This window comes from Peromyscus leucopus, chromosome 8b (assembly GCF_004664715.2).
Source record: "Peromyscus leucopus breed LL Stock chromosome 8b, UCI_PerLeu_2.1, whole genome shotgun sequence".
Lineage (NCBI taxonomy): Eukaryota > Metazoa > Chordata > Mammalia > Rodentia > Cricetidae > Peromyscus > Peromyscus leucopus.
This window is the reverse complement of record NC_051086.1, coordinates 63,487,245-63,511,089: the sequence shown is the minus strand read 5'-3', so window position 1 is coordinate 63,511,089 and position 23,845 is coordinate 63,487,245. Positions and strand designations below refer to the sequence as shown.

The following is a 23,845-nucleotide window of genomic DNA, read 5'->3' as shown; positions in this document are numbered from 1 at the left end:
TCTCAATAGAGATAATAGCACAGGCTAGGCTCCAGGTCCACACCATACTCAGCACATACAGACCACTGTCAATGACAGTCTATCGCTGTGAATATTGACAGCAGGTTTTTTTTCTTTCCCCGATTCACTATTAGCTCTTCCATCAACCCAATATACTTTTCTGGATCCTTTCTAAGCTATCTAAGCAAAAACCTAAATGTACACATGCAGACCATGAATGAAGAAAAGCAGAATACAGCTTTATATTATTGAACTTTATGTACAAAATCATTTGATTTCAAATAAACATTTAATGTAAAAACAAACGTTTCTTTTAAACTGAATTTTTTTTACATCTATTGTACCATTCAAATGCTTTATCATCTTACATGATTTCTTCAAAATCTGTTATCAAGGGTACATATAGAAAAGCTTTTTTTTTATAAATAGAAACAAAGGGACTTTTCAGCTTTTATTATAAGATGACATAAAAAGTTTACTCAAAGTAATTTCATTACTATTCAGGGAGGGAAATCACCAATTTTTTTGTGCAAACAATGCTAGCCTTCTTTTAAGCATTAAGAGCATAACTGCTTAAGAAATGACATAAGCAATAATTCTACATCTACATCTTCCCTAAAATAATCTATTTTTTTTTTAACATATGTGCACAGCTTTAGCAAATTAAAGCCCAAGAGAAATGCTCAGAACCCACACCCAGAGGCCAAACGAGAGCTCAGTGAAGTCAGGAGGAGAGCTTCCCAGCCAGGGAGTCTGCAGTGAACACTGCAGTTCCCTCTTCCCTATATTTTAAACACAAAAACCAGTAACTAGGAACTTAATACTGGATGACAAACCACATCCACACTATTTAAATAGCCTCACAGTTAAACACATCGTAAAGACCAGCCAAATCAGTATTTACATTTATAAATCTCTGAAGACACCATGAGAAAGCTTGTGTCCCTTCACTAAACAAAACAGGGAACTGCATCTGATGGTGGTGGAATGAAATTAAAACATTAAAAATACCAGTATTTACAGCAGCATTGATCCTTTATAAATAAAGAATATGAAAATGCAATATCTTTAAAGGATAATAAAAAATTGAGGTGATGTCATTCAACCACAGTGCTTGGAGTTGGAATAAAAATCTATTGGTGCCTATTAATAATATGCCAGTAGTGAAACCACTTTCTGTTGGAGAAAATCCAACCACAAAAATGTGCATAAAACACACAACACAGGAAAAATTTCTCAAAACAATTCAAGTCAGCTTATTGAAATTGGGTAAATCATAAAGTACATCACAAGAAGGCAAGGTGTAAGGACTGGTTCATTCTCAGGGATACCCCCCCCACAAAGTGGCATCTTATAAAATCTCCAACTGTTTTCTTGCTTTACACTCCTACTGCAAAGATGTGCACAGGAGGATTTCCATGGGATTACCTAATTGAAAACGAAAAACTTAGAAAAACTAAAAACGTGTTCAAGTAAAAAAATATACTGGGTAAGTGAGCACTAAAATTATCCACTTGAAAAACAAATGGTAACTTCATCAATGCACATGACACTGAATGGTCTACCTGGAGAGTTAATGTCATTTGCAACAGGCAGATGAATAGGGGCTACTTTAAAATTGCAACATGAACTGATGCAGAACTTGCATTGTAACTTTCCATTCCAAATGTAGAAGTGATTTCAAAATCAAGGGTCAACTTCTGGGAAAAGTGGCAACGTAACAATTTCACAAAAATCCTCCATTTCTAAGAGGGAATTATACCCCAACCTCCCCGCCCCAGAAAACATCTCATAATTACAAAGCCAAAAATCAGCCAGTCACAAATACAAAAAGCATTATAATTTAGGTGTGAAATTTCTAGATTAGCCCAATGTATTTCATAAGATGACTGTTACAGCTGACATCACTAAAGCTGACGAGCATGTGAGATGAAGTGAAGCCGACCCACAGACCCTCCACGCTGAAATCACTGACTTCTTCTAACACTGACTGTTCCGAATCCATGATTAAAAACCAACCAACCTAAAACCACAACTCTTCTCAGAGGCTGAATTCCCTAGAAGCAATTTCAGTGTTTGTCCACAACACGGGGATAGATCTCAGAGTTTTTGTTTCTTGCTCTGTTTTGGAACCCCTGAGACACCATCTGTTTCCAAAGCTTTCTCTTTTGAGTTAGTTTCACTGAATCCATTTGCTGTCCCGTTTTGTTCCTCAGTTATTTCTTCATTTGCAGGGGTTGCAGATTCTCCTTTTTCTAGTTTTTGCTGCATTTCCCGGAGCTTGGTAACCGCTTTATCTATTGACATTATGCTAATAAGATTAAAGTCATGCATGCTGACTAGATGAAGCATGAAGTTTCGACATAAATTCTTCTTAATTATTTTCTGTCCATAATTTTCTACAAACAGCATACAGGCATGATTCATTTGATTGTCAGCAATAAATCTATTCAAGAAAAACAAAGCATTAATAGTGATACAGATCTTTTATGAAAACAGAGATAAGCAAAGTGTAACATGACAAACACACTCAAGCTTAGCAAACGACTTCGTACAAAGTCACCAGCAAGACATGACATTTTCAACCATGATTGAGCCAGGTATTTTAGAATATTAAGAAACATGATCTAAATAGACTTTAACCAGCTTCAGTGGCTGTCATACTTACAGGTTTGGGTCAGGGAACTGAAACATAAATCAAAGTAACCTGACTAGAACCATGACTTCTGTGGTGTGAGGGATGAGCCTTGTACAATATACACAAGCCATCTACTTAAGATCATTTCCCAGTCTAAAATTACATTTTGAAATAGGCATATCAAGAAAAAAAGGAAAACACATTTAATCCAATTTCTATTTTCTTAACTGTATATGGATGTTTTGCCTGCATGTGTACCCTGTATGTACCTGAAGTACAGACAGCTGTGATCCACATGTGGGTGATGGGAATTAACCTGGATGCTGTGCTCTTAGTCACTGAGGAGTCATTTCTCCACTCCTTCATTTCTAAAGAAAACATTTCTATCATTGTATGTGTATGTTTATGGGTCAGGCCATCTTTGGGGAGTGGGTTCTTTCCTTTCATGTTTTTATTCATTTCAGAGATTGTCTCAGGTTAGCGGGCTTGTACCCTACACCTTACAATTTTTAAGCATATATTATTTTTGTATTCCTTGGCAATAAAAAGGAAAAAAGGAATCAAGGATGGTGGTACATGCCCATAGTTTTAGCTATCTGGGATGCTGAGTCAAAGGGATGGGATGAGGCACTCAGTGGTTAAGAGCACTTGCTGCTCCTACAGAGGACTTGAGTTTGGTTCCCAGCACCATGTGAGGTGGATCACAACCACAGGTAATTCAGCTCCAGGGATGTGATCTTTTGGCCTCTAGAGGCAAACACACACATGCATGCACATATCGTAAATCTCTTTAAAAAAATAAAAAATAAAAAGGGAGAGAACGGGTTGAACTCACAAGTTTAAGATCACCCAGGGAAACATACTGAGATCCTGTGTCTGGAAAAATGTAAAGAAGCTGAGCAAGATAGTACACACCCATGATCCCAGAGTATAGTAGGAACATGAGTTCAGGTCTAGCCTCTGGTACATGAGCCCCAACCTCAATAAACAACCAAACAAGGTAATGACATGTTGTGTTAAGCTTTTAGGATTATTATGCCTGCATAGAAAGTTACAGTATATTAGTGTTCAACTCAACTAGTATTAAACTGATGCATCAAAAATAAATACTTAAAAGAGTCCCAAGGCCCCTTATGCAGTATTCTAAGCATCATTAGATAATTCATAGTCAATATATTTTTGGATGAGGGTATTATTTAGGACAATAATACAGTAATAGTTTAAAATTCTGACAGGTGATTCACCTATCATTACCACAACCCCTGCAATCTTTGCAGGCAAGGCACTAAAGAAAAAAATGATCTTTGATGGTGTGGTGGTGCATGCCTCTAATCCCAGCACTTGGGAAGCTGAGGCAGGCAAATCTTTTGTGAGTTTGAGGATAGCCCGATCTACAAAGTGAGTTACAGGACAGCCAGGGGTATGTATGTAGAGAGATGTTGTCTCAAAAAGAAAACAAAACCCAAAAAATTTATCTTCTTGTCTACTTAAAAAGGGGGATAGGAGATGGCTCAGTGGAAAAGCACTTGTGCTATGCTCTTTGATCTACAATAGGAGACAATCAATTCCCAAAGGATTTTCACATGTGAACAGTGCACCCTGTGTGTGTTAACATCAACATAATAGTAATAATAATCATGAAAGGTGAGCCACACATGACACTGCACACCTATAGTTGTAGCGTGGAGGCAGGAGTATAAGGATTAAAGGTCATCCTAGCTTTATAGGGAGTTCAAAGCTCACCTAAGCTAAAGAGGCATTGCCTCAAAACAAAAGGGAGATGAGTATTGAAGAGATTTCTCAGTGGTTAAGAGCACTTGTTCTTCTTCTAGAGGACCTGGGTTTAATTCCCAGCACCCACAAGGCAGTTTACAACCATCTAACTCCAGTTCCAAGGGGCCAGACACCCTCTTTTGGCCTCTGGAGGCATTGGGCACACAGGGATAACACAGACATACATACATACTGACAAAACAGCCATACACATAAAACAATAACTAACTAAAAAAACTGGACAGACTCAGAATGAGAAGCAGCAAAACGAACGAAGTAATGGAACAGAAACACTCTACCCATGCTTCATGACATGGAGATTCCACAGTTTCATTACTTCTTTCTCTCCTTCATTCACATCAGAAAACTCTTCAATTTGCTGAAAAAGAAAGAAAAATACTATTACACATGTAACATAAATGGTATTTCTAAGAAAAACAGGCTGTCAAACTAGAAGAATGTTTTGGAACTGAAAAATAGACAGGGTTTCAGCGTAGCCCTGGCTGTTCTGAAACTCATTCTGCAGACCAGGTCGGCCTCCCAAGTGCTGGGATTAAAGGCCTGTGCCACCACTGTCAGTCTCTCTCCCGTGTCCTGGCTGTCCTAGAAATATGTAGCAGACAAGGCTGTCCTCAAATTTAACCCACCTGCCTCTATCTATCACATCTGGCAGCATTTCTGTTTTTGGTTTTTTGAGACAGGGTTTCTCTGTGTAGCTTTTCGCCTTTCCTGGAGCTCACTTTGTAGACCAGGCTGGCCTGAACTCACAGAGATTCACCTGGCTCTGCCTCCTGAGTGCTGGGATTAAAGGTGTGCGCCACCACCGCCGGCCTGGCAGCATCTCTTAAAACCAACTTTTACTTAAGCAGTTATCTTAGAAAGGAAATCCTGCGCTGGAGAGATGGCTCAGAGGTAAACAGCACTGGCTGCTCTTCCAGAGGTCCTGAGTTCAATTCCCAGCAACCACATGGTGGCTCACAACCATTTGTATTGAGATCTGGTACCCTCTTCTGGCCTGTAGACATACATGTAGGCAGAACACTGTATACATAATAAATAAATAGATCTTTAAAAAAAAGAAAGGAAATCCTAAGCTTCAAAATAGGAATAAAAAAGCCGGGTGGTGGTGGCTCATGCCTTTAATCCCAGCACTCGGGAGGCAGAGCCAGGCGGATCTCTGTGAGTTCGAGGCCAGCCTGGTCTACAGAGTGAGATCCAGGATAGGCACCAAAACTACACAGAGAAACCCTGTCTCAAAACACAAAAAAAATAAAAAAATAAAAAAATAAAATATATATATATATATATATATATATATATATATATGTAGGAATAAAAAAAAATCAAAGTACCCAATACAAACTCACACAAGGAAAATAAAATTTTCCATATTCAAATAACTTTTTAAATGAAATAGTTACAAAACTTGTATTAACACTGCTGAGAAGGAGGAAAATAGTGGTAATTACAGTAATCGTTTTTTCTCTCAGCCATTCTGGATCTTTTTCATCTTCACTATCTACTTCCATTTCTTGTGGTCGGAGAGGTAAGCAGGTATCACTGTGGAAATAGAGACGATTGTGGCCACTACTGTATGTTCTTTGCTGTTCTACTTCTCCATCTTCAGATTCAAGAAACTCCGACATGCTTGCTTTTGTTCGTTTTGGCCTAGTGAAAAGAAATCAATGCTGATACAAGACAACAACTTATATACCCATAAAATACTAAATGTAAGCCAAGATCTAAAATATTCTATTTTATTTTCTTTTTGTATTTTTTTGTTTTTTCGAGACAGGGTTTCTCTGTGTAGCTTTGCGCCTTTCCTGGAAGCTCACTTGGTAGCCCAGGCTGGCCTCGAACTCACAGAGATCCGCCTGGCTCTGCCTCCCAAGTGCTGGGATTAAAGGCGTGCGCCACCAACGCCCGGCCTATTTTATAAAACAAAAATCATTAACACTTGAGGCAGCATCCCTTCATACTTTTTTAATTTTTATTTTATATGCATTAGGGTTTTTGCCTTCCTGTATGTCTGTGTGAGGCTGTTGGATCTCCTAGAACTGGAGTCACAGACAGTTGTAAGCTGCCATGTGGGTGCTGGGAATTGAACTTGGGTCCTCTGGAAGAGCAGCCAGTGCTCTTAACCACTGAGCCATCTCTCCAGCTGTGTTTTCTTTCAATATGCAATGCAAAATGGACAAAGACACTTTTGCTTTTTTGCCCCCACAAGAATTAGAGATCAAAGCCTAAACTATAGCCCTCATACTATATATTAAACATCAAAGTTTCAAAGAGCAGCAGCCATAAGCGAGACTTACCTCTAGGAATCCTGACTGAAAGGGCTGGGTATCCTGTCTCCACCCACTCTCTATTCCTGTCTCTACCTCCCTAGTGCTGGGATTAGGGCGTGTACCACCACCACCCAGCTCAGTTTATCTTTTAAAAGACTGGTTCAATCTTGTATAGCCCAGGGTGGCCTTGAATTCCTGGTCTTCCTGCTTCTTCCTCTCCAGTCTCTCTAGTGGCTGGCTGCTCTGCTTCTATGTATCTCCAGGCAAGCTTTATTTGTCAAAACACAAACAAAAATATCATACAACAGACAAAAGTATGTTTCTGGGTCTGAAAAATGAACTTAAAAAAAAAAAAAAAGGTTAAAAATGTATACAAGGGCCAGGTGGATATCTGTGAGTTCTTCCAGGCCAGCCTGGTCTAGACTGAGTTCCAGGGCAGCCAGGGCTACACAGAGAAACCCCATCTCTAAAAACAAAAATAAAAACAAAACAAAAAAAACCCAGCCACAACAAAACAACAACAAAAAACATTTGAGTGAGATGTAGAAATGGTTCAGTGGTTAAGTGTACACGCAGAAAATCCAAGATCAGATCCCAACATCTACATCCAGATCACAACTACCTATTTCTAGATCCAGGGGACCGGACACCATCTTCTGGGGTCTTGGGCACCCACATTTACCTGGCATTTACTTATACATAAATTCCAGGGTATTACAGAGCAAAACTGTCTCAAAAATAATTAATATTATATATCAGAACTGTTCAATATAATATTTATATTATTTTGGTTGTGAGCCTAGTCTTTGATGGCTGAGCAAAGTATTTATTCTAAACTCATTATGTAGACCAGGCTGGCCTTGAACTCAGAGATCCACTTGCCTCTGCCTCCCAACTGCTTGGGAGTAAAGGCATGCACCACTAATGCCTGATTGCTTTTTAGGTTTTATGAAGATGAGTCTTTCATCACAGTAGTGAAATCTGCTGTTTTTTTTCCCCCTCTGGTTTTTTCAAGACAGGGTTTCTTTGTGTAGCTTTGCGCCTTTCCTGGAACTCACTTGGTAGACCAGAGATTCGCCTGCCTGTGCCTCCTGAGTGCTGGGATTAAAGGCCTGCGCCACCACTGCCCGGCCGAAATCTGCTGTATCAAACTCACCACTATTATGTGTTTATAAAGCTCAATGAAGGGAGAAATAATGTCAATTCTCTTAGGATAGAATGACAGCGATAGAATCATTTACATTTCATACTGTCGCTTTTCCGCAGGTTCGTATGTATGTACACACAGATCTGGGTCCTCTGCAGTGCAACTGATTTTAACCTCGAGCCATCTCTCCATTCCCAATGTACAGAATTCTCTAAGTCCACAATACAATGAAGGAGTAGCAACATTAGTAAATAAATGCCAGCCACCATGGTGGTGCACGTCTTCAATCTCAGCACTTGGGAGGCAGAGGCAGGCAGATCTCTGAGTTCAAGGACAACTTGGTCTACAGAGTGAGTTCCAGAACAGTCAGGGCTACACAGTTGTCTTGGGAAAAAAGAAAATCTCTCTAGATAGACTGATTAAATGCTAAAAACTTGAAAAACAGGTTACATCAATAGAGTGCTGTCTAGCATGTATACAGCCCCAACCTTAATCCTCAGCACCACACAAACGATAAAACTTGGGAAAGTTCAAAGTAAAAGAGAAAAAACCTGGTAGAAACAGGGTCTAGAAGGATTATGAAATAGTGTACTACTTCAGAGACTTAATACTGACACATTCCTACCCAAACACCAGCCTTTTCTGGATCCTCTGCTATTCTACATCAATAAAAGGGCATAAGCTGCCTATCCTGACTGCCTCAATTAATCCCTGGGACCCACACAATGGGAGGAGAATTCCCCCCCCCCAATACACATAGAATCAATAACAAATAAAATTCCGAGTATAAGCTTTCTGCCTACCTGCACACAAGAATGTGTGTGATAGGTGTTCTCTTTACTGGTCCATTTCGACTAAAAGCAAATCCAGGTTGGCGATGAATATCCTGAGGATTTCCTGCATATGAGCCATCATAACACTCATTGATAGAGACATCTATCCTAGCACCTTTTGGATGATACTATAAAAAACAAAAAACAGGGTGTTTAAGGAAAGAAAATATTAATAATCCTATTCTAAACATATATTCTTCCAATTTAATTAAAATACAGCTATTAGGTTCTTTATGTTTTGAAAACTAAAATAAGACAAACATTATCAGCTTGATAGAACACATAAGACTTAAAAAAAAAAAAAAAAAAAAAAAATGCAGGCCAGGCATGGTGGCTCCACATGCAAACCCCAGAAGTAGGAAGACAGGGCAGTCTAGCTACAGATAAGGCCTGGTTTCAAAAAACAAAAACAAAACCCTACAAAAAGTAAATTAAGCCAGGCGTATCTCTGTGAGTTCAAAGCCAGCCTGGTCTAGAGAGAGTTCCAGGAAAGGTGCCAAAGCTACACAGAGAAACCCAGTCTGGAAAAACAAAACAAAAAACCACAAAAAAAAGTAAATTAAAATCTTACAGAACTCATTTATTGGTCTGGTGACTTTGCATAAACTATTTCTTTCTCAACCAAGGAGGAAATTCCTCTTAACTATATTCGATGAATTTATGGTATATACAAATATTTACTACTATTCAACATAAATAAAATAAAAAAATCACCCAATGAATGTGATCTAGGCAGACGCTCCACTATTTACATGCAAAGTGCACTTTCTTTAAGGTGGTCCTAGGTATGATGTGTACTATTGGTAAGCAATCAAAAAACCTACTTACTACATAATTGAAGATAAACCTGCTGTGGCAGAGTTTTAGATGCTTGAGTAGACTATACAGCTTACGGCAGTTGAGAGTGCACCAAGGGCAGTGCAGGTCATCTCTGGCTTCTGTCTGTTGTCTTGTATTATTATTATAAAGGAACTAAAAACAAAAAACATCAAGCTCACAACTTGCACATTTCTAAGCACTGTTTCATTATCTCTAAAAACAGTTTAACATGAAAAATATTCAGATATAACATACAAAACTGTATTTCACAATTATTTAAAATGAACCAGTCAGATGTGTTTACCTGATAAAATATTCTTAATTTCTGGCGATTTTCATTTGAAGTATCCTTTTCTTTCCTTGTCTGCAACTCTGTCGTCGGTGTCTCCTTAACAGCTGAAAATATAAACCTGCTTATTTGATGAAAAGACTCTCTTCTATAAAGTATCTTTCCAATATTATTGAACAAAAATTTATAACTGTTTTTTTTTTTTTTTTTTTTTTTTGGTTTTTTGAGACAGGGTTTTTCTGTGTAGCTTTGCGCCTTCCCTGGAACTCCCTTTGGAGATCAGGCTGGCCTCGAACTCAGATATTCGCCTGGCTCTGCCTCCCAGTGCGGGGATTAAAGGCATATGCCACCACCACCCAGCTGGTATTTCTGTTCTTAACAGTGATAATGAAAGATGTATTAGGAAAACATTATTTAATATTTGATCAATAATCAGGTATTACTCCGTTGACCAAGCTGGCCTCAACCTCAGCGAGTTTGTCACCACCCATTAAGGACTCTTTTTTTTTTCAAGACAAGTTTCTCTGTGTAACAAGAGTCCTGGCTATCCTGGAACTCACTTAGACCAGATTGGACTTTTAACTCACAAAGATTTGTGTGTCTCTGCCTCCCAAGTGCTGGGATTAAAAGTGTGCACTGCCACACCTGGCCCATCCTTTGTTATCTTAAACCATAATAAAAATGACCCCAAATAATTCTATGCAGTCACCACAAAGTTTTTAAATACTTCAAAGAAGGTTTTTTGTTTTGTTTTGTTTTAGGTGGTGCTGTGGTTGAATTCAGGCCCTCCCTCACACATGCCATTCACCTGTATCACAGAGCTATACAAACCTAGCCCTGACTGGTTGTTGGTGCAAAATAGCAAGAAGTCATCCTCTAAAAGCTCCCTTATTAGAGGTTGAAAACTGATGGTTTTATATTCAATCCAAACTCCAAAAATAATCATCCTTCAAGATTTTAGTCTATTTCTTCAGACTTAATGAAAAATTTAGTGTTTGTGTAACAAAAAGAATGATCCCACACATACAATTCTGTCATAAAGTTGTTTTAGTTTCCCTGTGATTTTTTAAAAATTATTTTTTATTTTATGTTTATTGGTGTTTTCTGCATGTATGTCTGTGTGAGGGTGTCAGATCTTGAAGTTACAGACAGTTGTGAGCTGCCATGTGTGTGCCAAGAATTGAACCCAAGTCCTCTAGAAGAGCAGTCAGTGTTCCTAACCACTAAGCCATCTCTCTTGTGATTATTTTACCCATTTCACTAGCTTAAGAATATTCTGAAAAGTGCTCAAATTAGAAATTACTCAGCAAATGTTTTCCATGGCACAGGTCATTTCTTTTTTATCTTATAAATTTTATTTATTATCTTTGTGTACAGTGAGTTTAACACTCAAGTACGAGGCTACATATGTGGTAGCCAGAGGACAACTCTCAGGAGTCATTTTTCTTCTCACCACATGGGATTTGAGAATCAATCCAGGTTGACAGGCCTGCACAGCAAGCAGACAGGGGCGCACTATGACCCCCAGAAAGCCCCCCAAGTGCCGGCATTAAAGGCATTAGAACAAGGCACTTCTATCTCTCATCTTTAGAGTCACCTGCACGTAACAGATGCACACGATCATGCAATGTCAGAGAGAAACTTTCTTTCCTCGGATAAAAGTAACTAGATGCTCTAACATCAGGGGCAGTGTTCTTATTAAACTGATCTAAAACACCTGAAGTCAGGACTGAATACAGCAGAGCTCTGGTTCTATCTGTACACATTCTTTAATTGTAGTACCAGGGATTAAACCCAGGGCCTTGTGTATGCTAGGCAAATACTCTATGCAATCCAACACTTTTACATTTTAATAATGCATTGAAAACCAATCATTTTCTTATCTGAGGGAAATTAGTGGAAAATTTTGTTCTAAATTGACACAAGGATCTTTACAGACCCACCCTAAGGTGTTATATATGATAAACACACTATCATACTTCTGAAATGTTAAAGACAAAGTGGAATTCCCAAAACATCCACCACAAGGGCTCTCCAAAAAGGGATTAACCAGGACTTTAACATAGAACTTTACATTCAATATAGGCAAATTCTAATTTATCATAGCTAATACAACAACTTAATAAGCCAAATAGTATCTGAATAATACATGCAACAAAAATATAACTGAGATACTCTAAAGCATAAAACATTGAAACCACTATTTGGAGAGCAATGGTGTTTTTACCAATAGTTTGTGCAGGTTTAACTGAACCAGGTTTATTTTCCTGATTGAGGCTCTCTGAATTTCTAGTGGCAAGAGGCTTGGCAACAGGAGCTGTAGACTTATCATTGGTTTCTCCTGTCCAACGAAGAGTGAATTGCAATGTAGGTCCCTGAGAAAATGTTTCAAATGGAGGCAGCCTCTAAACAAAGAAACATACAAAAGAATATGGAAGAGTTATGACGACTTCAAAAATATTGCAGGAATGAGAAATATTCATTGTAATATATCAATGTGAATTTATTTAAAACCAATACAACTTTTTAAATTATGTATATGCACATATGCACACCTGTGCAAATGCGCTTCAGTGCAGTGCCAAAGAAAAGCCAGAGTATGAGACACACTAGAGTTGGGAGTCCTGAGCCCAACATTGGTGCTGAGAACTGAAAGCAGATTCTCTGAAACAGTACACGACCTTAACCTCTGGATCATCTCTCCTCCAGCCAAATACATTTACTTTTAAAGTCCAAAACCCACCAAGCATAGGCAAATAATGTATGGGGTAAGTCATCACTGGGGAAATGGAAAGCTCAGGCACATGAAGTGGCAGCTACTTATTACTATATGGAAACAATGACACGTAACAGTCAGAATTTCAGATTGTCAGCCAGGCAGTGGTGGTACACACCTGTAATCTCAGTACTTGGGAGGCAGAGGAGGCAGATCTCTTTGAGTTCAAGGCCAGCCTGGTCTACAGAGCAAGTCTCCAAAACCCTGTCTTGAAACCACAACAAATATGCACTTCACACCAAACCTGGAGATCTGAGCACACCATGGTGTTTAGGTAAGTGTCGAATGTGGTAGTGCAATGTATTTAATCCATCATTTGGTGGAAGGCAGAGGGATCTTTGTGCCTTTGAGACCAACATAGTCTACAGAGAGCTCTAGGAAAATCAGAGCTATTTAGTAACATCTTGTCTCACAAAAAAGTAAAATAATTGCTTATTGTCAAAAAACAAAGACTCCTTATTTCCAATAAAATTTGCATTTAGGGAACAGTTGACAACTGGGCAGTGGTGACGCACGCCAGGGCAGAGCCAGGAGAATCTCTGTGAGTTCGAGGCCAGTCTGGTCTACAGAGTGAGATCCAGGAAAGGCACCAAAACTACACAGAGAAACCCTGTCTCGAAAAACAAACAAACAAACAAAAAAAAAGAGTTGACAACTGACAACTAAAGCGTCCTCAACCTTCTAAACCATGCATACCTTCCCATCAAGAATAGTCTCCCATGTTGCTCTTTTCTTGCTTATTGGACATTCTTCCATTTCCTGCATGGCTACTTCATATTCCCCATCTAAAAGCTGTAAACGCCTGTAAGATAAACACATATATTTAAAAAAGTAACCTGTGTATTATTATTGTAAGGACACAAAGTCTACACTCCAGATGTACACTAAAAAGCATTAAATTTGTATACTACCTTACATACACAGCAAGATTTAAAATTTCTACATTCCAGCTCTGATAAAAGGAACATTAACAAAAAGCAATTACAACTATATAGAGAATTCTATTACTGTAGCTAGAGACATTACTTTTAACCATTTGAAATATATTCCTGAAGTCTCAAAACCTATTTTATACATTAAGTATAAACTGGCTCTGTGGGTTTATTTATATATATATATATATATATATACACACACACACATTTTGTTTTTTTGAGACAGGGTTTCTCTATGCAGCTTTGTGCCTTTTTCTGTATCTCGCTCTGTAGCCAGGAGGATCTCTGTGAGTTTGAGGCCAGCCTGGGCTACAGAGTGAGTTCCAGGAAAGGGGCAAAGCTACACAGAGAAACCCTGTCGGGAAAAACCAAACAAAAAAGAAAAGAAAAAACAAAACAAAACACCGGGACGCAGTGGGGAGTCTAGTGGTAAACAATGGGAGGTACCTGCACTAGGCTTCACTTGTGCCGATACTGTGTTCTGGGCACCTAGGGGCACATGTGTTTTCTTGTTTATTCTGTGTACCTCACATGCACGCTAATATATTCTTTGTATGAAATATACTTGTCTTTGTTTTAATGAAGAAAAATGCTAAGAAGAAACTAAATGATTTTTTTCCTCATGGTTTAATTGTGAAAAATTTTAAATATGTAGAAAAGTTCAAACAATATTTGAATAATATCCATACACCCTTTACCTTTATTTTTTTAACATTTTATCTCAATGGCTGTCTTTGTGTGTTTCATTTTTGTACTAAACCAGTTGAACATATACTTCATCTCCACCTGGCTATGCTTCAGCCTGATAGCCACTTACCTGCACACAGCATGTCCATCAGGGCCTTCCTGTTCATCTAGTAATGTCTTTTTGTTTGCACTAGTCTTACTATTATTTAGATCAGGCTGGTTTCAAACATTTTTTTTTAAATTATTTATTTACTTATGTACCCAGTGTTCTGCCTGTGTGTGTGTCTGCAGGCCACAAGAGGGAACCAGATCTCATTTACAGATGGTTGTGAGCCACCATATGGTTGCTTGGAATTGAACTCAGGACCTCTGGGAGAGTAGTTCCTTTGTAAGAACAGTATGTGCTCTTAACCTGAGCTGTCTCTCAAGCCCTGGTCTCAAAACCTCCCCCTCCTCCTCCTCCCCCAGCTGAGGACCGAACCCAGCAACTTGCACTTGCTAGGCAAGAGCTCTACCACTGAGCTAAATCCCCACCCCCACCCATTTTTTTTGTTTTTTGAGACAGGGTTTCTCTGTGTAGTTTTTGCGCTTTTTCCTAGAACTCGCTTTGTAGCCCAGGCTGGCCTCAAACTCAGAGATCCGCCTGCCTCTGCCTCCCGTGTGCTGGGATTAAAGGAGTGCGCCACCACCGCCCAGCTAGAATAAAAAATTTTAACTGAGTTAACTCATAGTTCCTTATCTCTGCTTACTGCTTACTATATATGATAAATAGAAAAATTCAGATTTGCAAATTTGTTCTTTCACTTATTAGAAGAAAACAAACAAAAGCAGTATCACCTTACTCTCTTTCAGAATGAAAACATTTACAGACCACTAAGGAAGCCTCATTGGACCATCAATATTACCTGTTTTTGTCAAACACTGTCATTTGTGCAACAAATGTCTTTTCTCCATCTTCACGATTTCGTTTTCTTCTGGTTGGAACTTCTTCACTGACATCTGAATTAAATAAAATTTTTTGTAAAACAATTACTTGAAAGAAACTGTGTCACCTGCAATATATGGTCCCTTTTAAAGCTGCAAAGTAAAATGTGCTTCATTTATCCAAATGAGGTACAAATTACAATGTTTCAATATTTAGATTCATTTGTGTCAACTTTGGATTTTTAACATGTATTATTTCCATCTTTATTTTTCTACAACATGATCTCATAATATAGCCCAGGCTAGTCTGGAAATGGCCATGCACTGGCTGGCTTTCATTCCAATTGGTCTACTGGGTGCTGAGACTATAGGTCTGTACAACTCAGCTGGGATTGACCTTACTTCCTGACATCATTGGCCATCAGAACTCATATTTGCAAATGCTAACTTGCTTGGGATGACTCATGCTAGGCTAGCTTCTCATTACTACTCAGAGTTCTATTATAAGAATTTAAAAAGAGATTTGTTTATATTTTATGAGTGCTTTGGGCAGCATTTATGTTTGTGTACCATGTGCATACAGTGCCCACCCATGGAGGCCAGAAGATGTCAGATCCTTTATAAATGGAGTTATAGACAGCAGTTAACTGCCACGTGGGTGAGAGGAAACAAACCTGGATCATCTAGAAGAGCAACAAGTCTCTTCTAAGAGTGTTTACAATGAGCTATCGCTACAGCTCCTTATAATAACTTTTAACAGTATTTCACATATACCTGTTCTGCAGCTGCTCATTTCAATGCAATTATTTATTCCACATTTCGCTCCCTAAACTAGGCTGTAAGCCTTCTGAGAACAGTACTACAAATTATCTTTGTATTGTAGGTATCTATACATCAACTGAATGATTACCTCAAAGATGAATTCTGATCTGCTAGAATAAAAAAATGGGTATAGGAATCAATGTGATATGTACTATACTGCTCATGTTCAAGATAGTACAATGGCATGTACTCTAGTCCCCAGCACTTTGAAAGCTGAGCTGGAAGGATGATGAGTCCAGTTTAAAGACCAGCCTAGGCAATGGTGAGACCATATATAAAGAGAAAAAGGAAAAAAGCAAGAAAGTAAGAAGTGAGAGAAAAATAAAGAAAGGGAAAGAGAGGCAGGAAGCGTAGAAAAGGGGAGGGAAAAAAGCAGGTAGGCAGAGAGACAGAAGACAAAAAGGGAAAGGTCAGGTTAAACCTAAGCAGTGAGCAGAAACCCAGCATGAGGAAGGCCCTAAGTCAATCTCCAGGATAGCAAAATAACAATAGAATAACAATCTTTCCAATTTTGGGAAGAAACAAGGTTGTATGGGTTATTTTATTTATTTTACTATTATTTTTAGGTTTGTTTTTGAGATAGGGTCTTGCTACATTACAGCCAAGGTTAGCCTCAAACTTGTGTTCTGCTGACTCAGTCTTCTGAGCACTAGATTACAGGCACAAACTACCACACCCAACAGAAAGTCAAGGTTATTAAAAAAAAAAAAAACAGGAAATACTTTATACACAATTCTAAATATTATGAAGAAATATTAATTCAAATATTTTCACTGACTACTTTAACATCCAATAATAAGATCTAGTGAAATTATAGAAATAAAATTACCAATATTTTCATTGGTTTCTCCATTAATCATTCCGTTAAATTCTCTTCTTCCTGGACGAGTTACTCTAAACAGTAATGAGTAAGACTTCACCATATGGCTGTTACTAGGTTCAAATTCATTACTGGAAACTGCCAGGGATGGGAAATTTCCTGGTTTTGTTTGATTGAGGTCAGGATTCAAAGGCACCTGCTTTTTACCAGTAGGAACTTGCCTTATTGGACAACTTACATCCTGCAAAGTAAAGATTCATAAGTTACATTTATACATAGGCAATGATTAATTACATTAAAACTTCTAATCACGGTTATAGGAAACATGGTATAAGTCATGATTATCAAATGGCATGTTAAAATAATCATACTGCTGAAAATTGTGAAGCAAAAATAAAACTGGAACAAGCAGATTCCCAATATTAAAGCAATTGAAGATTACTACAATATAATGAGTTGAGAGAAAAGTATATCCAGTATCTAACTGTTAGTTATTTGCAAGATTTGTATTACAAATGTGGAATACGTGGGCTTAGAATGTAGGTATGGGGCCTGAAAGTACAGAACATTGGTCTACTCTGTGCAAGGCTTTGCTTCAACTACAAGCAGTTAGGAAAACAATATAGTAAAAAAAAAAAGTCTGGGGATGTTGTAGTGCATTGGTAGAGAATTTCCCCTGTATGCACAGAGGCGTGAGTGCTGGGCTCAATCCCAAGCACTATACTGACAGGTATAGTGGTACAGGTGGAGGATCACAAATTCAAGCTCATATTGGACTATATAGCGAGTTGGAGGAGCACAGACTACTTTAAGACTCTTCCTCAAAATAAGTAAATAAAATAAAAACCTAAAATATAATCAAGATAACTGGAAATATAAGAAATATAAGAAAAAAGAAATATGGCGGCTGGAGAGACGGCTCAGTGGTTAAGAGCACTGACTGCTCTTCCAGAGGTCCTGAGTTCAATTCCCAGCAACCACATGGTGGCTCACAACCATCTGTAATGAGATCTGATGCCCTCTTCTGGTCTGCAGGTGTACATGCAGGCAGAACACTGTATATGTAATAAATAAATAAAAACCTTAAAAGAAAAAAGAAATAGAATTAAAGGGCTGGTGATAAAGTCAGTAGTAGAGCATGAGTCCCTGGGTTCCCAGCACTCAGCAGAAAGACAGAAAGATCTCCATGAGTTCAAGGCCAGCCTGGGATACAAAACTGAATTGCAGGACAGCCAGGGCTGTTATACAGAGAAACCTTTTGTCTTGGGGGAAAAAGAAAAAGAAAAAATAGAAAACAAACAAAACAAAAAACCTGGGCAGTAGTGGGGCAAGCTCTAGGAGGTAGAGGAAGGTGAATGTCTGTGAACTGCAGGGCAGCCTGGTCTACATACTGAGTTCCAGGACAGCCAGGACTACACAGAGAAACCCTGTCTCCAAAAAAAATTAAAAAACTAAAAAAAAAAAAAAAAAAAAGAGAGAGAAATTAGTAGCATGCTTAAAATATTAAAATCCCCTAACTTCAACATTTCCTTTAAAATTTGACATCACAAATGGGAGCATCAGAAAGAGAAGATATCTATAAACCCCATTGTTACAGAACAGTAAATCCCCATCTATTATATATATATATATATTTATATATTCTTTAACAGGAAAGACAGCAATCATCTGAGAAATAGTTACTCCATAACTAATTATGCTGAGAGCATAGTAGAAAAATACTGCAACTCATGTGGTAACTATGGAGACAGGACAGTCCAGGAAGTTGGCCACATAGCTCTGATGCTCCTGACTTAGAACATAGGCATGTGCTTCCACAACCAACTTAGTAAATTCTTTAAATGAAACAAAACAGGCTGGAGATGGCTCAGCAGAAACTTAACACTGGCTGCTTGCTCTTCCAGAAGACCCAGGTTTGATTCCCAGCACCTACATGGTGGTTCACAAGATCTAGGGATGCCTCTTAAGGCATCAGGCATGCATATGGTGCACAGATATGCAGGCAGTCAAAATAACCATAAATAATAGTAGTAATAATAAATCTGTATTTACAGATAAAAAGAAAATTCTACTCTACATGAGAAATTGGAAGTCTCACCCACATCCTAAGCCTTCCATTTCACAAATGACTAAAAATCAACAATTGGGTATGTACATCCTTTGAAGATGCTTACAACTGCTATTTTTTCTGAAACACAAACAGGACACACTCTTATAACTACAGTTTTTCCTTATAAATAATGTATTTTAAAATTTCACTTTATTGCTTATCATAAATTTTTATGGGAGTTGAATAACTTTACATATACTACTTTTTCATATGTTATGTGCCTCCTATCATCCAATCTGCTTCCTGTTATGACTCTGTCAGCTTTAAGTTTCTCATCACTTTCAACCGTATGGAAGAAATCTCCAGCAGGAGTTCTATATAGTTTAAGTCCTGTTTAAGATGTAATGATACATAGGTGCACTGGAAAAAATAGGAACAAAAAAACCCTATCACCCTTTCTTGTGCTACTGGACATACTAATATCCTCTTTGGAAAGAAATACCCATTCCTATCATGTAGCCATTATTAATTTTATTGCCTTTAATAAAAGAGAGACTCAAGGACTTAAATTCACAAGTACATACTGTTGGTTTTGGTGAGTTGTTCAGGAAATGTATGTTGCCATTATGGCAGCTGTTTCTATGATGAAATGAATTAATCTTCTAAATAGAATCTAATGGAATGTATTAATAAGTCAATGGTTGATAATGCTGACAGTAAATTTTTTTCCATCATTGTGCTATAAAAGAAATCATCTTTCTGGGTGGTGATGGCAAACCCCTTTAGTGCTAGCACTTGGGAGGCAAAGGCAGGCAGGTCTGAGTGAGTTTGAGGCCAGCTAGGACTGTTACACAGAGCAACCTTGCCTCAAAAACCAAAATAAATAAATAAATAATATGGGCTGGAGAGATTGCTCAGCCATTAAAGGATAGGCTTACAGCCAAAAATATAAGAAATAATCTTTTGGGGAAAAACTCTCTCAGCTCTTATTTAATACTGTAAAGATTACATCCATATCAATGCACTAGTAGCTAAGAAACAACCTGAGACTAAATGATACAAGCAACTGAATCTGTCCTAAAACCACAGCTTCTGCCTCCCAATTGCTCCCAATTGTTTTGTACAGATGCTCAGCTCAGGGGAAAATTAGGAAGGGTGGCAACAGGTAATAATAAGAGTAAGTCAGCCACCAATGTAGCTGTCTCCCTGTCCCTCTCTGAAGACACAATCTCATTATGTAGCTCTGGTAGGCCTGGCTTGTTCCTGCCTCCCAATTGCTGGAACTAAAGGTGTGTGTTACCAACCCAGCCTCAACAGTCTTCATTTCCGAGGTTTTAAAATTGGCTCACAATTAGAGTAGATATGAAGAAACATGTTCAGTTAAAGATTATTCTACTTCATCTACTAGTATTTTATACATTACCTTTCTTTTTTTGTGGCAAACTTTCACAAGCAGGACTTCCAGGGTAACAGAATTTTGTTCATTTTCTGAGTTTTGTGATGGCTTATCTAAATAGAAAAACCAATGTCTTAAAAAATTTTTAATGTATACATGAGAAAAAAAAAAAGATATTTTCCTAAGTTAAGGAATCTCAAAAGACTTCCTATAATTAAAACATATCACAAGCTTTATTTTTTTTCTTCCCAGTTCAGTTCCAGACTTGCAGCATTCTTTTTAAAAATAAACTTTTCATAAGACAAATATATGTATCTGCCCATAGACTAAGATTTTTCTCCCAATTTGAGAAGATGGCTCAGTTGTTTTAATTACACTTAACCTATTTACTTCTCACTTGAAAATTTAACGTTTATGGTAATACAGAAGATGTGTTCTTCAAAAGTGACAAATGCAGGCAAAGCTTCTTGGCAGGAAGCTTGAGTAAAATAGTTCTAGAGGATTAAAAAAAATGCTTTTCCTTCTTTGAAAATCCATTACTAGAAAATGTATTTAGTGAGACATGGTGGTACACATCTTTATTCCCAGCACTTGGAAGGTCGAGGCAGGTACATTTCTGTGAATGTGAGGCCAGCCTGATATACATAATAAGATCTTGTCTTGAGAGAGAGAGAGAGAGAGAGAGAGAGAAAGAGAAAAGGTCTAAGTGGAAAGAGCAAAAATATTTACCACGTAGGCATGCTTTGGCTTAGAAAACTTAAAAAAAATTTAGTTTTAAGTTTAAGTCCATACTTTCTGATTAAATAACAAAAACTTTTGCAAGCCAAGGCTCCAAAGTACTGTCTATGGCATTGCTCAGGGGTAGACTGCTTCCCTAGTATGCTGAAGGATGGGTGTTTGGTATCTAGCACCCAAAGCAAAATAAAACCAGTAACAAAAAGCACTAAAAACAAAAAACAAAACAAATCCACCTCAATCTTTTTATGCAACATATACTGAGAGAAGATAGCTGAATCAGTCTCTTTGAAAATTATAATCATGATGAAAATATTCTAAGATGGCAAAAATAATCCTGAGTCCAAAACAGAAAGATTGTCAAAACAATGCTTACCATGAGAATGGAACCCTAACAAGGTATATAAACTCATTCTCAGATCTCTCACCTAATTTCTCCGATTCTGGGCCTTTTGTTTGTCTGAAACAGGCAAAGTGACCTAGACCTTGCAAGAACTACTGATCCTTTGGCCTTTGGCCTCCCAGGTGCTGGAGTTATATACACAAGCACATGCCACCACATCCAACAATGTTAAGAACCTTGAAGCTGGTTCTCTATTCTGGTTTTTTTCAAAAACAAAAAAATTCTTTTTTTTTTTTTGTTTTTTTTCAAAAACAAAAAAATTCTTTTTTTTTTTGGTTTTTTGAGACGGTGTTTCTCTGTGTAGCTTTGCGCCTTTTCCTGGAACTCTCTTGGTAGCCCAGGCTGGCCTCAAACTCACTGAGATTCGCCTGCTTCTGCCTCCCAAGTGCTGGGATTAAAGGCATGTGCCACCACTGCCCGGCACCTTTTTTTGTTTTTAAAGTATTTATTTATGAAGGTTGGCGGTAGCGCACACCTTTAATCCCAGCACTTGGGAGGCTGAGCCAGGTGGATCTCTGTGAGGTCGAGGCCAGCCTGGTCTAGAGAGAGTTCCAGGACAGGCTCCAAAACTACACAAAGAAATCCTGTCTTGAATAACAAAACAAACAAAACCACTAAACACTTATTTATTACATAGTGTTTGGCATGCATGTATTCCAACAGGCCAGAAGGAGGAACCAGATCTCATTTATAAATGGTTGTTAGCCACAAAATAAAGATTTTATTTTATTTTGAGACAGGGACTTATGGAGCTCTGGCCAGTCTGGAACTCTTTTTTTTTTTTTTAATTTATTTATTTATTTATTATGTATACAGTATTCTGCCTGGATGTGTCCTTGCAGGCCAGAAGAGGGCACCAGATCTCCTTACAGGTGGCTGTGAGCCACCATGTGGTTGCTGGGAATTGAATCAGGACCTCTGGAAGAGCAGTCAGTGCTCTTAACCGCTGAGCTATCTCTCCTGCCCACCTATCTGGAACTCTTTAAGAGATCCATCTGCCTCTTGAGTGCTGGGATCAAAGTTGTGTGCCTCTACACTTGGCAAGGAAAATTTTTTTTATCAGACAGTTCTCAAAGATACCATTTTAGTATTAATATATTTATGTTTTAAAAAAGTTCCTGGAAACAAAGCTAATGAATCTATAAAGGTTAAATTATGGCTTCTAAAATGAGTTCATATGAGTACTATAGCAAACAAATAAAGATGATTAAAAATAGGAATTGCAGATTATAAATTATTTAAGAGAATAGAAATTGTTATTTGGGTTACCTCCATATACAAAACAGGTCAGCTCTTAAAGCAAGGCCTAAACACTGTGAGTGGATAATATACATATGATCAGATTTGAAGTTTCTAATATTAAAAACCATGACTCACTTATCAAGAGGTTACCATACTATTTTATTATCATCCTCACCTGTCTTTTGTTGCAAGGCTGCAGACAGAATGCAGAACCTGGCCAATGTTGGACAACCACACCACCACTCTCTACTCTTCAGCCTCTTAAACTTTGTTACTTACTGAACTATTTAAAAAAAAAAAAAACTTAAGCTTTTTTCTGGTAAAATTTTATTCCACTGAATAAGAGGATATATAAACTTAAGATGGACAAGCTGACAGGCATTATTCTTTTTATAATCATTATTTACTTTAAATGTGTATATAGAGGTAGAGGACAACTTACAGGAAGGAGTCTGTTCTCTCCTCTACCACGTGAGTTCTGGAGATCAAACTCAGGTCATTAAGCTTGGTCTCATGTTATCTACTAGGCCACCTCAATAATTCCCTAATTATTTTTGGGTTGTTTTTTGCTTTGTTGTTCTTTGAGTCAGGGTCTCACTGTCTATAGCCCTGACTGGCCTGGAACTCACTATGTACACCAGGATGGTTTTGAACGCAGAGAACTCTCTGCCTCCTACATGCATGTACCACCATGCCTGGTCCTTACCACTCTTGGCCCTTATTCATTTTTAAAACAACTCAATTTCCCCAACATACTTTTAGCGTTTGCTGCAATGAACACAAAATACCATATATTTTCTTGGTACTGACATTCAGATAGTATCTCATTTGTAGTAGTGGTTATTTCAGTTTTTTATTGTTCTTTGAAAACATCAAAACAAAAACAAAACAATACCAATGACGTAGCACCAGCTCAACAAATAATATGTAGATGGGTCATACTAAGATGCTTGGCCTCTTGAACTTCTGAGATAACTACTTAAATTTTTTTCTTATTACATTTTAAGCTTAAAATTGAAAAGCATCAAATGGCTATGGGTATAGCTCAGTGGTAACACAGTTGCTTGAGAGGGACATTGTGTTTAATAGCCAGCCCATACAAAAAAAATAAAAACAAGAAATTCCAAACAAATGAAAATTAGCAAAAACAAAATTATAAAAAGAAAGAACACAAATAATTCAGAATGAAGAATTTTTCCATTACAATACTTACCATTTTTGTAGAAGAAACCGGTAAATGTAAGTTGCAAATGAGCAGACAAGCTAAA

The 23,845-nt window shown here is 37.8% G+C and overlaps 1 protein-coding gene across 2 annotated transcripts in view; it reads right to left on the bottom strand.

Moving 5' to 3' along the window:
• Nucleotides 1-235: 235 nt before the first annotated feature.
• Nucleotides 236-23,845, bottom strand: part of Suz12 (SUZ12 polycomb repressive complex 2 subunit) — a 44,665-nt gene continuing 21,055 nt past the window's right edge. The window contains exons 5-16 of one of the 2 annotated variants that reach the window (XM_028866943.2): nucleotides 23,791-23,840; nucleotides 20,225-20,310; nucleotides 16,761-16,992; nucleotides 15,091-15,184; nucleotides 13,260-13,365; nucleotides 12,015-12,192; nucleotides 9,803-9,894; nucleotides 9,508-9,651; nucleotides 8,650-8,807; nucleotides 5,881-6,079; nucleotides 4,711-4,790; nucleotides 236-2,446 (exon numbers count right to left, since the gene is read on the bottom strand). In XM_028866943.2, the coding sequence (XP_028722776.1) occupies nucleotides 2,101-2,446; nucleotides 4,711-4,790; nucleotides 5,881-6,079; nucleotides 8,650-8,807; nucleotides 9,508-9,651; nucleotides 9,803-9,894; nucleotides 12,015-12,192; nucleotides 13,260-13,365; nucleotides 15,091-15,184; nucleotides 16,761-16,992; nucleotides 20,225-20,310; nucleotides 23,791-23,840 (1,765 nt within the window). In that variant the 3' untranslated portion in view covers nucleotides 236-2,100. The remainder of the gene's footprint in view (nucleotides 2,447-4,710; nucleotides 4,791-5,880; nucleotides 6,080-8,649; nucleotides 8,808-9,507; nucleotides 9,652-9,802; nucleotides 9,895-12,014; nucleotides 12,193-13,259; nucleotides 13,366-15,090; nucleotides 15,185-16,760; nucleotides 16,993-20,224; nucleotides 20,311-23,790; nucleotides 23,841-23,845) is intronic. The other variant, XM_028866945.2, reaches the window with a different exon arrangement.